Source organism: Asterias amurensis, chromosome 13 (assembly GCF_032118995.1).
Source record: "Asterias amurensis chromosome 13, ASM3211899v1".
In the NCBI taxonomy this organism is placed as follows: Eukaryota; Metazoa; Echinodermata; class Asteroidea; order Forcipulatida; family Asteriidae; genus Asterias; species Asterias amurensis.
Genome location: NC_092660.1, coordinates 3,040,531 through 3,055,346, shown reverse-complemented (window position 1 = coordinate 3,055,346; position 14,816 = coordinate 3,040,531). Strand labels below are relative to the sequence as shown.

The following is a 14,816-nucleotide window of genomic DNA, read 5'->3' as shown; positions in this document are numbered from 1 at the left end:
TGGTTTTCCTTTTACCTCGTCGACTAACACGTCGGCCATTTATGGGGGTCAAAATTTCGACTCCCATAAATGGCCGACCATGTTAGTTCGCAAAGTATAAGGAAAACCACGCAATTTCGAGGCAAACTTGTGTGGATCATTGTATTCTACTTTTAAAACATCTTTCCAACCATATGCATTTTATAAAAAACGGTTACAAACGCTTTTGTTTTGACCAACTCGTCCGATCCAAGGCAACGTGTTCCTTTAAGTGGGGTACTAGTTTTATTCAAAAGAATTTCCTAAATATATGAACCCTGAGTTCCTATCAGTACTACTTAATGTATTAAAAGTATTAATTTCACTAAAACGAAATATTTAAAACCCCCAAACTGATATATTTATCCTTTATCAGGTATACTTTTATAGTTAATCTCAGTAAAACTATTCATTTCATGATTCATTTACTTCAATTTAGTTTGAGTTAATGTGCAATAAACAAAGCAATTGGACTAGAAAAAGTCAAAGTTAAGGTAAAAAGTTAACAGTTACACTATCAGGTTAACAATGTGTTGAATTCCATTAATTGCAAGAAGAATCAATGAAAAGTTTATAATATTATAAAAAGTGGATTTATTTGAATGAGCGATAAGTCAATTTATAGTGAATTTGGGTAGTTTCAAAGATATGCTTATATAATGACCTAGTGCAAGGACCTAGTGTTTTATTATCTATAAGGCCCCGATCTTTGACATTAGTAGGTTTTGGTCTTTAACATTTTATGTAAATGTGGTCTTGCCTAGTTTTTAGATCTTTGCTTTGCCCCCAGTTTGGACTTCCAAGTATAACAAATTTTACAGTATTCATATTATTCCATATTATATAACCACTCCAGAAGTTTAATGTCAAACCAGTGGCATCACTAAGGGCGTCCCACCTGACCCCCATCTATTTTAACTTGGGGTTGGAATACAGAGTAACCTATTTCATTTTATAAACTTTAATGTAATGATTTTGATGTTTTTAAAACTATGTTTCCATTTATATGCAGAACCTGTATTTTTTTAAATTAAGTATACAGTAGATTACATAAAAAATGGCACTGGAAATGGGCCTGTTTAAGGAAAATGCAAACGGAAACTTTGCCAGAAGTGCCCCCATAAAGAAAAGAAATTGTGCACCCCTTGTGCTCCCCTTAAATTTTACTGTGTGCTGTGTAAAACATATTCTCTTCAAAGTAATGTTTAGTTTAATTCTTTAACTTTATTATACAAAGTGCAATTTTTTCCTGAAATAATATTTTACATCTCTTTTAAAAATCAGTGTTGTCCACAATTTAAATAATAATCTACGTATTTGTGTGTTATTCCAGTGTGTTTAAAAAGAGATTGCACGCCAAATCAGTGAATTGTTCTTTTATAAGTTGAACGAGTTCCGAGTACTAATTCCTTGTGTGTTAATTTTTCTTTGAATTGATAGATGTCAATAAATATAACCAATGAGTGCGTTCTGAATTAAACATTTTTTGTTTTCCTTTGCTTTATATACCACGCTGCAAGCAGCATTTGGAAAACATTTTAATCTTAAAAGGCCTAAGTGTTTCTGAGTCCCACACACTGAACAAGCGCTTATGGTGATGAATTTATCTTCAAGCAAAAATTAATTTCCAGTTGATCGTTCCCTCCCTCGTCCTTTTTTGAGGCAGCAACATTTGTTTTCAAAAAGACACATTTTCTGTGTATTTCTTATTAAACTAACTAATCTTTTAACAACTTGTAACTACATAAAGTATAATAAGTGGCGACTTAAACTAAAGAATTGGTGGCCAGTAACATGCGCTTGGCGGTCACTTTGAAAGAATTAAAAAATAAATGGCCCTCATCCTTCGATCCTCCTCTTTTGGGGAAAACCAGGGCGATCAACTGGTATTTTTGTTTACTTGGCCTTAATTGGCATTGAACTTGTACCATACCAAATACGTTTTTCTGTGATTGATGTAACAACAATTTTTACAATAAATGCAACAGGTGTTTTTTTCGCAGCTCAGAACTGAAATTAAATAATTAATTTACGAAATTAATTTGCGAGGCTACACGCGCCCGCCGAAGTCAACAAAGTTTGTGTCAAAATTCTTGACCCGTGAACTACTAACAATAGAGTTTTGTTCACTTACTACATTGTTGAAAGTCGAAGCGCAACACTGCAGTTATTGTCCGTTTTTCAACTCCTGCCCACGGTGTTTATGTTATAGCTTAATTGATTTGTAAACAAACTTCCGGCTCTGTGCTGGCGCTGTACCGCGCCACACTGCAACCCACTTTGCATGTGGATGGTACCCAGTCGCCACGGCATACATTTTACACATTTAGATGAAATCGGTACCAGGTTCTCGCACGTTATATGATGCGTACGGTATAATAATCAGTAGGATTGATGTAATGTATAAACAGAGTCGATCAAATTTATCACTACATTTTGAGGCGGATTTTCAACCTTTTTAGTCACTGCCTGGATGCGTGGAGTGGATGATATACAGGTAAGAGATTCATTATTATTTTCAGTGTAGAGATCGGATGTATTATATTCGGGATTGGCATTTAAACAAACGCCAATTCAGTACAAGTTCGGTGACCCAGTTCAATGCGTAATATGGGCTTCGCCGTTCACAGTGTTCGGCCTCGGCAGGTCCGTGTGGTCGGTAGACTACCTCCCCGGCCCGGGTTGACTGAATACACTTTCGGACATCTTACCAACTCGACCTTTTGTTAAGCTACATCAAATCACGGTGATCAAGAGGGCTTGTGGTCTGGAAATGTTGCTTTTTACTAAAGAAAATATCCAAAGACCGACCGACTGTTAATTTTCAATTTTGTTGATCATCATGCCGACGACGTCGAAGATGAGATGAGAATAAACTGTTGTTGATGTCATTAGTCATATACATCGGTGCAATCAATGTGTTTCGAAATCAAAATTGATTGATTTTAATTGAAATAAATCATATGATCATTTGATTTATAATAATTAATAATGACAAATTATTTTTTTCACATCACAAGCAATGGATTTAGATTTGAAGAGCCAATATCACTAGGCCCTTAATATTATTTTTAGACAGTGCTGTATCACCACACACCTACTTACACTTTACAGTAACTTAGTTGCGATAATCGTAACCCCTCCCCCCACCCCAAACGGCGGGAGGGGAGGGTTACGGTTATCGCAACTAATCCCTAACTAAAGAAGTGTATCAAAGTGTGCAGTATTTTTTTTATAAACGAGTTTTGTTCCAGGTGAAGATAGAGACCTTCAGCTTGTTCATTTAACTGTCAGTTGCGATGATCCTATGGCTAGACCCGGTTTGTTCTAATCTTGACAGAGGATCAGGACCAGATTAGAAGTAGACTGATAAATCACCAACAAAAGTAAACAAGCATTTTGGAAAACAAATAATCTAAGGCTATGTTTGTTAGAGGACTGTGTAGTTTTTCCATTGTTACATATATATTTTCCAGAGTTGATACCCAAAATTACGCTCATAGTTCGGAGGCGTGTTCTGTATCCTGTAAGAAATCAGTAGCTCCCCCTTGCATAACGCGAAACGCTTTCCAGGTATGCAGAGGTCGCACGCAAATTTTTTCGCACAGAGAACAGCTATTATCCAATGATCTGGCTCCTTTTTGAGAGTGTGACATCATATATGCAGTGGGTATATAGGGATTATTCTTCCTGCATGGGCATTATTTGCTGACAGCGTTTCGGAGATTACAGTATCTCAAAAATGCAGCCGCCTTTTGAAATGAAATTTATTGTTACATTTGTAGGATTGAAACAATCGATCGGTTCCAGAAACCAAAAGAATGCATTGCCTCTAAGCAACAAACATGTAAGGCTATACTATTCTTATTTTTATTATTCTTAAATTGTTATGAACTCCAAACGAGAACATTTTCAAACGTCTGCTGAAAACTTACCTGTTTACTCATTAATTTTTGTAAAGCGCCTCGGGACTGTTGTGTGAAGCACTATATAAGTGCCGTTCATTATTATTAAAGGCACTGGATACTATTGGTAATTACTCAAAATAATTGTTAGCATAAAAACTAACATTGTTGTTAATAAGCAATGGAGAGCTGTTGATAGTGTAAAACATTGTGAGAAAATGGCTCCCTCTGTTCTACCTCAATGCTCTGAAGTAGCATTGGTTTTGAGAAAGAGGTAATTTCTCGCTCAAATAATAAAATACTTCAGGCCCGACGCCTTTTCCTATGAATCTGTTGGCAAACAAAGTTGTGCAACAAGGTTGTTATTTCTTTCATTATTCTCTTGCACATTCGATGACCAATTGAGACTTGAGTCAAAATTTCCACAGGTTTTTTGTTTTAGGGATAATGTACATGAAGTATGTTAGGATACACCAAGTGAGAACTGGTCTTTGACAATTGCCAAACGTGTCCATGCCTTTAAGCCTGATAAAGAACAGGATTCTTAGTTAGTTGGTCAGGTGCTATATGTACGGATTTTCAATCTGGCCATATTTCATGCGGGCCACTATTTCCATGAAATATTCACAAAGTGAGAAACAACTCAGTATCCACCAAGTACCATGTGTTGTTACAGTTGTTTAGAAACCACAGTCAGGGGGGAAGTATTCGATCACCCACCAATTATGGTGGTCTTGGTCCTGCACAAGTCAGCACAATTCAGGGATACAGTATCCGTAGTGTCTAATGATGTAATTCCTTCTAGAATTACCGGGTCAAGTGACGAAAACTTAGAATTCAAACAGTTTCAGTTTTGTAGTGAGAGAAAGAAATATACAAAACTTTGGTATGAAAAGAGACTCTTGTTTCTGGTGATGATTACCATCTGTGTCTTGGCACTTAGTCCTATCATGGAGCTAAGGAGATACATGGCATGGGTATAGGGTTACCACCAAAGTCCCCAATGGTTGATCGTCCCATTCCTCCATAATGGTCCCAAGCAAAGACATGAAACTGAAAGATCATGCATTACAAAGAAAGAGCCACCAGAGCTTGTGGGCAGGATTTGTATACAGCTTAATGTTCCAAGAAAACTTTTGGTTATGATGAAGAAAAGGGTCAAAACTCAAAACTTGACCAGGCCTTGAAATAAACCATGGCACACTTTTGCTGTGGTGCCCTCTGAAAGGTTGTAACTCACATTACTGTCAAAAGTACAATTGATTGTAGCGAAAAGGTCAAACTATCTACATGTAGGTGTGTGCCAGCCTGCCCTAATCACCATAGTGATTTGCACTGTGACATCTTACTGAGCAATTACAGCAATTCATTGGCTGATAAATTTGTAGTTAAAATCAGACTCTAGAAACTCTAGCCAAAGACGATATGCACACAACGGAGACCTTCATCGGGCCTGTATGCTTCGTTTTGAAAGGGCAAGGGCATCAAGGCATTTTCTTCTTGGTAAAGGGCACCTTAGGAGCATTTCAAGGGCACCAAGACAATGACCAGGGGGCATGGAGGCAATTGCCTTTGTTGCCTCTGGATTATCAGGCCCGCTGCATGGTATAAAGATAGTCAAAACGCATGGTGGGAAATTCCCCTTGAAAATGTTTTGCTTGCAATGCAATAGTTTTTGGAGATCAAAGCCTGGTATAAAAAGCCTACACTTGCTTTATCAACCAAGCTCTTATTTTGGCAATGTGTTTATCAAATGGAGTCAGTTATGGTAGATTAGACGCTCACAGTATGTGGGAGAATAAAATCACAAGCATGATGCAAAGTTTTTATTGGGTTAACAAGACCTTAGCCAGTCAACTCAGTAGCTCAACGACAGGGGAACTACCCCCCCCCCCCCTCTCTTCCTCAAAACTCCCCAGACTTGTTTACGTTGACATTGACTTGGATATATGTATGACGTACATTAACATATGGTTTGTACAATTGAGTTACGCTAGACCATTCCGACTCCCTGGCTAGACTTTGCCAATGGGCAAAAGGCATCCAACCCTGTAAGTTGCATGCTTTTAAAAACATATGAATTTCATTTATTAAACAGAATGTATCCATGGTGTTATCGTTAAAGGGCCTCAATTTTTCAGTGTGCAAAATTTCTCAAGGCAAAGGTTATAGTGTGATGTATTATACAGTCTCTCACTGGCTCCTAGCTTTTGCTCCAAGAAGATTGATGTTTTGCTGTCATTGAAACAAAATTGAAATATAAAAAAAAAAAAGTTAAATATATTCATGTAGTGCTCAAACACCTACTGTACTGGGTAAATTAAATTTCCTTGGAATCTTAAATATTCTAAAAATCTAAAATGACGCGCGAATGGTGATACACACACCTGTATTTTCACATGCAATGTTTCCTAAACTGGGAAACCACGGGCGGACTGGTCACATGTGATGTTAATGCAAGGGATCTGTACATGTATCAGGCCTGATTCTTCACGGAGGCAAACTTGATACGTCATGGAGGCAATGGCTCCATGCCCCCTGGTCATTGCCTTAGTGCCCTTGAAATGCTATGGTTCCCTTTACCAAGGAGAAAAGGTCTTGTACCCTTGCCCTTTCAAAAAACAAAGCATACAGGCCTGGTTTGATAAAACTATTGTAATAAAACAAAATTTCATTCGCATTGCAGGAATGGTGTACAACTTAGACAGCAGGTAAACGTTAACATCTCTACCACCCATGGATCGGGTTGAAGGTCAGAGCTGAGCTGTCTTTGATACCCAGCCAGTCAACTGCTGCCTCGTCCTCATCGAGGGCAGAGAGTAGTTGGTAAACATGGATAGCTGGCGACCCAACCCCAAGGCCCAGCCGTTCATTCCCAGAAGAAATCATGGCTTCAGCACCAGGGGGTATTTCTATAGAACAGCTACAAAGAAAATGGCATCAAGGCTCTTCCAGGTGAAGTACAATTTTTTCTTTGGGAAAGCCACAACTATCTAACATTAAAGGCAGTGGACACTAATTGGTAATTACTCAGAATAATAATTAGCATTCAGTTGCGAGATATTAATGAAAGAAAAAACACACTGGTCACACAAAGTTGTGTGCTTTCAGATGCTTGATTTTGTGACCTCAAATTCTAAATCTGAGGTCTTGAAATCAAATTCGGGGAAAATCACTTAGTACGTCATTTCAGAGGGAGCCGTTACGGTTTCTCACATAGTTTTATACTATCAACCTTTCCCTATTACTTGTTACCTAGTGTCGTTTTATGCTAATAATTATTTTAAGCAATTACCAATTAGCGTCCACTGCCTTTAAGCTTATAAATAGTGCATACTACAAAATAAATCTTACTTCAAAACACAGTAATTAATTGGTCAGGTGTACCTTCCAGTTTGACTGATTACTGATAAATCTATCGTCCAGTTAAAAAGACATGTAACGTCTGTTGTACACAATACGTACAAATAAGACATGAACTCACAGCGGTTTGTCCTTTATTTATTATTTAGTCTGAACAAAAAATCTAAACCTGCATCATTGATGAAGTTTTTTCTCTTCCCTGAACACACTTTTTACCTTCAGGGTCTTTTCCCTCGACGTTGTTAAGTGAGTACCCTGGAAATGATTTTCACACTAATGCCATAAGAAAATAACCTGGCTTTACGCGTAAGGTTAGAAGGGGAAAAATTCATTGTACTACGATACCACGTACAGATTACACGGTATATTACCTGTACTTGGTATTGTTAGGCGTGGACCAAAAAGCTGACAATACAATTTTGCTCATTGGTATAGCAGGGCTTGGGTACTTTTTGTAGGACACAAAAAAACAAACGTCCTCACTCCTCAGATTTACAGTAAAACTTACACAGTTTAACAATAACGATGATAGAAAGCTTCCTTTCAAATATTACTTGCTGAGCTGCTATAGTTTTTGAGAAAACAGTGAGACGAAAATTATTTTACATGTAGCAAGTACAATGGATTTATGCGACTCTCCTGAATACATTGCTTTGTGATTTTCACTTTTTTTTCCCCCTCAAAAACTTGACGACTAATGAAGCTGAACTTCTACAGGTACAGGTAGCTATTATTACAAACATCTTCATTCACAGTGATTAGGGATTCACGTCATGACCAAGAGCTTGATCTACAAATGTATCAAAACCCCTTAAAGCCATTGGACACTTTCGGAACAGAAACAAAATTAAAAGTTCACAGATTTACAAATAACTGATAGGGTTTTCAAAAGGTAACGGTGAAAGACTTCTCTTGAAATATTATTCCATGAAATGCTTTAAGTTTTGAGAAAACATTAAAACAATATATCAATTCTCGATATCAAGATTTACGGATTTATTGTAAACACATGTCATGACACGGCGAAACGTGCGGAAACAAGGTATGGGTTTTCCCGTTATTTTCTCCCGACTCCGATGACCAATTGAGCCTAAATTTTCACAGGTTTGTTATTTTATATGTAAGTTGTGATACACAAAGTGTGGGACTTTGGACAATACTGTTTACCAAAAGCGTCCAATGGCTATAATATGAACACACTTTTTAGGAACAGTTTCACAAGAAAACATAGGATGCCAGATTGTGCAGTAGTGCTGTTGAAACCAATTACCAAGTAGCAAACAGAAATCCAAAGACCTTGTATGTGTGTCAATTCAGTGTGCTTCTGCTCAACATCAACAAGTGAAATCGGAACCCTGTCATACATTTACTTATTTTTTTCACAGATTTTGGTCTTAGTTGGGAGATTACATGTAACACTAACAGGCTTTATTAATTTTGGTTTTTACCCATACACCGATGTGTGTTAGCACTGTATACTCAGTACTTTCCTGAGTCCTGTGAAAAAATATCACAGGCATGTTACTCGGGTGGGATTCGAACCCACGACCCTTGCAATTCTAGAGCAGTGTCTTTGTTTTTTCAGCTTTGACATGGTGTATGCCATTTCTATTTATTTCTTGTAGAAAATTTACGGGAAACTTTTGTAGCCTCCATGTTATAAATATACATTACAACTGCCAAAACAGCAAATTTCTAATTTAGTTTTTAAAAAGTACATGTTAAATAAGTGTTTACTTTTCATTTTTGTTTATCTCAAAAGGAAAAAATGGTGTGACTATTGACAAAACTATTGACTTTGTAACAGGCTTGTTTTTCAGCTTTGAGATGGTGATGTCCATCTATATTTTTCCCAATGGAAAATTTACGAGAAACTTTTGTAGCCTCCATATTATAAACATACATTACAACTGCCAAAACAGCAAATTTCTAATATAGTTTTTATAGTGTTCACTTTACATTTTTGTTTATCAGAATAGGAAATAATGGTGTGACTATTGACAAAATGAGAAAACTTATAAAAAGCTCCAAAACGTCATCTGAAGGATATCAAGACATTTTCAACATTCAAGTAATTCCAGACTGCTTCAGTCACAACCTTGGGACCCCAGTTTATCTCAAAAACACTGCCTGGGTTTCCTAACACTTTTTGCAAAAGTAATAAATTTTGTTTTTGAATGACATCCAGCTGTAGGAAATTAAAGACTTAAACTACATCATTTGGAAAACAAGATTCCCTTGCCTTGATGCGAGGAGGGAGGGGGGGGGGGGAGGGATAAAGCAATAAGGCCTTCTGAAATGTTTTCATTAGTGATTATTCCCTGATCTTGTACTTAATGGGTTTTATCGGCCTTATAAAGTCAAGGCTGCCGCTATGTGACTTGTGGTTTAAAGCAGCAATTGCGAAGGATACGGTTTATACTGTACAAACACGCCATGTCATTGGCATGTGTGTGACCAGTGTGACTAGCAAGGCTGTGATATCACAGGGTTTTATTGTGCGTACTTCTTTTACTTTTAGCTCAAATACAAGCTCTGAGTACATAAGGGCCGACAGTTGTAAACACGGGTACATGTTTGCCCAGAGTTGATGCACAAGTACTACGTGTGTAGTACACCTATGACTATTTTTATCAATAAGACGCTGATGTTTACTGGTGCACCCCACTAAATAGGGAGAAAACATAGCGTCAGCCTCATTTTATTTTTTGTAGGGCCTCAAAATTGTGACCATGGGGTTGTTGAAGTCCCTTCCAACTTGAGATATTTTGGATGACATAGACCTTAAAGACACTGGACACTATTGGTAATTGTCAAAGACCAGTCTTCTCACTTGCTGTATCTCAAAATATGCATATTTTTATAAAATAACAAACCTGTGAAAATTTGAGCTCATTTGGTCGTCAAAATTGCGAGATAACTACATATATAAATGAAAGAACACCCCTGTCACACAAAGTTGTGTGCTTGCAGATGCGTGATTTCGAGACCTCAAAATCTAATTCTGAGGTCTCAAAATCAAATTTGTGGAAAATTACTTCTTTCTCAAAGGAAAACTACATCACTTCAGAGGGAGCCGTTTCTCACAATGTTTTATACTATCAACCTCTCCCTAAGTTTTTATGCTAACAATTATTTTGAGTAATTACCAATAGTGTCCACTGCCTTTAAAAACAGGAGGTACAAAATTAATCTTTGAATTTGAATTCAGGAGAGAACAACACCAAAAACGCTATGGCCGTATACAAAATACTAAGGCCACACACAAAATATTTATATATTTTGTCTGAAAGAATAGGGCCTACAGTTTGCATAATACTTCATGCATGCACATGTGTGACTATCAATCTATTGTACCAACACTTGCCCCGTTTCCAAAATGTCCAGGTTGATTGGATTTTTTTAAAAGACCAGTTGTTCTGTTTTTAGAGGTACACATGTCAGAAATATTTAAACAATTTTGGATGGAATTGATACAGTTCTGCTCTACTGACCAGGCCAATTTAAAATTGAAACAGTTGTTTTGGTTTCACTTCTGGATGGTTTTAAAGGCACTGGGGTGGATTTCTCAAAGAGTTAGGACTAGTCTTATCTCGAGTTAGGACCAGTTACTCGTCCGAACTTAGGACTATCCATGCAATTTGTATATCTCCTAGGACTAGTCCTAAGTTAGGACTAGTCCTAACTCTTTGTGAAATTGACCCCTGGACACTAGTACTGGTAATTCATAAACAAAAATTGTTAGCATACAAAAATTTGTGAAATATTGTGAGATTCGAATACCTCTGAAGTAACGTAGTTTTTGGGAAAGAGGTAGGCCTACAATGTACATGTAATTTCTCGCTCAAACATGTCAAATATTAAAAGACTTCAGGCATGAAGCCTTTTATTATGCATCTGAAAGCACACAAAGTTGTGCAGTGAGAATGTTTTTTTTTCTTTAATTGTTCTCTTGCAAGTTCGATACCGAATTGAGTCAAAATTTTACAGGCAAGTGCCAAATTTATTTGCTAGCTGTTTATAAAGCGAAGAATGCCTGATAACGTGGAGCATACACGCCAACAAGCAAAAAATTCACTGCCAACACGTGAAATACGCTTGCGTAAGTGCCTATTATTTGCTTAAACTGTAAGCAGAGCCATGATACTGGGCCCTGGTCTTTGACAAATTACCAAAATTGTCCAGCCGTCGATTTCACCAAACTCTTCCTAACTTAGGATTAATCTTAGGACTTGGGACGAGTTAAGTTCCGCATCCAAAGGCAAAGGACGCATTGAACCCATCCTAAATTAGGATTACTCATCCTAACTCGAGATAGGATTAATCCTAGCATTTCATGAAATCTGTTGCAGTGCTTTGAGAAACTTAAAACTAAACAGTGTTCAACTTTACACTTGGTATTTCCAGCGGGGTTCAACCTGTCAATTACATCCACATGTAGCATTTGGTCTCCGCAGCTTCTGGTCAGGGGTTCAGGGCTGCTGTGTAAATAGCAACATTGATTTTTTTGTCTCTCAAACAAGTATCTGTTTCAATTTCTGTTGTTGTGACCTTAATTTTTTGACTGGGTATGATAAAGGGGTACAAAAGAGAAGTTAGGGTACATAAGGTACTTAGTGAAGTATTAACTTGCAATGACCCTGTGGTAACTGCATGTTGTACTATTCAAAATTGTGAACATGAGTCATGCCTGGGGGTGGGTACAGCCCTGATACTTCACGGCGGCAATGAAGGCGATTGCCTCCATGCCCCCCTGGTCATTGCTTTCGTGCACTTGATACGCACTGCTGTAGAAATTAAATAATTCCCCATAGGGTGTTTTTTACCAGGAGAAAATGCCTTGGTGCCCTTTCTAAAACGAAGCATACAGGCAGGCTGTCGGTGCAATGGGGAACAACATTAACAAAGCAAACAAAAGTGTCTGTAACGTTCAGATATGTCTTTTTTTCACTTCGTCATTGAACAAGAAAATAAATTTTGCATCGCAAGACACAACACTTTTTCTTATAAAAAAGAACCACATTTTTGTTCTATAAAGCATTTGAAGCAAGAATATTTATCTTTAGCCACACTACAGGTTTGGATTTCCACCATTGAGAGGGCAAGGCCATTTTCATTTTGCAAAGGGAACTTCCAGAGTAGACTTTAAAGTTTAGGACACTACTAAAGCACGATCTACTAAAGCATGAACAAAGTTTGGGCGCAAAAACAAATCTGCGCAATCATATAATTATTGCTGCATGTGGTAACCAAAAATGGTTTTCAAGAAAGTTCAAGCACTTGGCGATTTTGTCCGGCGCTACATTTTTGAACGGGCGCACTTGGTATTTTGAGAATTTGGACGGGCACCGTGCCTGTCCAAAACTGCTTGTGGAGAACCCTACTGTATAGGGTCACCATGGCCAGGACCAGGGCAACAGAGGTCATGAGCCTCTGTTGCCTCCAGAGCACTCCAGGCCTGGTGCCATTTTAAGACACTGTGTAATTTACAAACGTCAATAAACATGCTTTGTCTGAACTCAGCTCAGCAGACAAAATTGATTGGTTGTGACAATCAATAAAATAATCAGTTTCACTATCCTTATCACAGTCTGTGCATACATTACATCACATTGGTGTGGTGCTAAACCTTACCAACTTCAACTTAAAGGAACACGTTGCCTCGGATCGGTCGAGTTGGTCTTTGAAAAGCGTTTGTAACCATTTGTTATAAAATGCATATGGGTAGAAAGATGTTGTAAAAGTAGAATACAATGATCCACACAAACATGCCTCGAAAATGCACAGTTTTCTTTTTTTACCTCGTCGACTAACATGGTTGGCTATTATGGGAGTCAAATTTTTTACTCCCATAAATGGGTGACCGAGTTAACCATGCAATTTCGAGGCAAACTACAAACGCTTTTCAAAGACCAACTCGTCCGATCCAAGGCAACGTATTCCTTTAAGAATATGAGAGGAGAATATGTGAGGAGAATATTTTTTACTGGGCAGTTGTTAAGTTTTGTTCTTGAAAAACAAAATATCTTTGATAAAGCGGTGACCAAAGATGTGCTGGTAAAAATTATATTCAAAACATGAACAATTGTGTCAGGGTTGCATACACAAATTGTTGGGAAAATTACCTTTAGGTTCCAAATACCTTAAAATGTTGGCAATATCAACGAGACATCATGTACAGTAGTATACAAAATTACATTCCGTTACATTGACTGGACTGAATACAATGTAGAACCATCGTTAACATTGGCTGACTTCTGAGTCATCCGTTTTTGTTCAATATGCATCCTTTGTATTTGATATTTTTGTGGAAATGCACTCGATGTACACATCAATCTAAATTATTGGTATTTTACAGGCATTGAAATTTGCTCTGGTGATTTTGAATAATTATTGATTATTATTATTATTATTTTTTGTTTGTAAGCACCTATTGAAATAATCATACAGGTGTAGGGAAAATTTCATCAAGATATCTGGGACCAATTTCATGGCCACATATTAAATGCGCTAAGCAAAGCCATGAAAATGGGCCAAACTTCATAGAGCTGCTTAATTGCCAATTTTGTGCTTACTGTACGAGTTAGGCATGCTAACCTTCCGGCTTACTGTTTGAAAATGAAAGAAAATCAATGATGTAACAATACAAATCCAGGGCTGTATGCTTCGTTTTTGAAAGGACAAGGGCACCAAGGCATTTTCTCTTTGGCAAAAGGCACCCTATGAGGAAATTGTAAATTTCTACTGGAGCATTTCAAGGGCACCAAGGCAATGGCAAGGGGCAACAGAGGCAATCGTGAAGTATCAGGCCTGCAAATCCATGGTTAACGCGCAAGCTGACCACCTAGTTTTTTTGCTAACCTGTGAAATATGCCAAGCCTTATGCTTAAGGAAATTTTTCTGCTACAGTCAGCGCGAAAATGTGCCTGTACCGTTTAATAGAGCTATGAAATTGGCCCCAGAAGTGTTTGTACATGTCATGCATAGTAGGCTTGGATGAATGAATGCACTCTCCCAAGGCAGTGTTATACTACTACCCCTTTAAAGGGTTTTGATACCCTTTGTAGACCAAGTTTTTGGCCATGACGTGAATCCCTACTCACAGTAAATGACGTATGTAAAATAGGTTACATGTAAAAGTTTCAGCTTTTTAGCTTAAGTAGAAAAAAAAGTGAAAATCACAAACATGTAGCAATGTTTTCAGGAGAGTCGCGTAAAGGCATTGCACATGCTTAAATAGTTTTTATCTCACTGAGTGAAAAGTTATTTTCTCTAAATTGTACAATTAATTTCTCAAAAACTACAGCAGCTCAGTAAGTAATGTTTTATAGGATTAGCTTTATTCCTTCATTATATCTTTTTAAGTTTAATGTCAATCTGTGGATGTTTGTGTTTCGTGTCGTACAAAAAAGTACCCAAACCCTTTAAGGTTAGAAGCCTTGTGGTGCTGGAATTCACCATGCTAATCCCAGCATGTCACTCAGTCCAAAGCCTAAGCATAGTCCAGAATTTATTATAATTTTTTAGCAG

General features: G+C 37.6%; 2 protein-coding genes across 2 annotated transcripts in view; one reads left to right on the top strand and one right to left on the bottom strand.

Annotated features, from left to right (window-relative positions):
• LOC139945769 (ribonucleoside-diphosphate reductase subunit M2 B-like) overlaps positions 1 to 14,816 on the bottom strand; it is a 67,267-nt gene that overhangs the window by 27,158 nt on the left and 25,293 nt on the right. The gene's annotated exons all lie outside the window — the stretch shown is intronic.
• Positions 2,420 to 14,816, top strand: part of LOC139945768 (protein O-linked-mannose beta-1,2-N-acetylglucosaminyltransferase 1-like) — a 42,304-nt gene continuing 29,907 nt past the window's right edge. The window contains exons 1-2 of the mRNA XM_071943179.1: positions 2,420 to 2,515; positions 6,610 to 6,878. Of these exons, the coding sequence (XP_071799280.1) occupies positions 6,756 to 6,878 (123 nt within the window). The 5' untranslated portion in view covers positions 2,420 to 2,515; positions 6,610 to 6,755. The remainder of the gene's footprint in view (positions 2,516 to 6,609; positions 6,879 to 14,816) is intronic.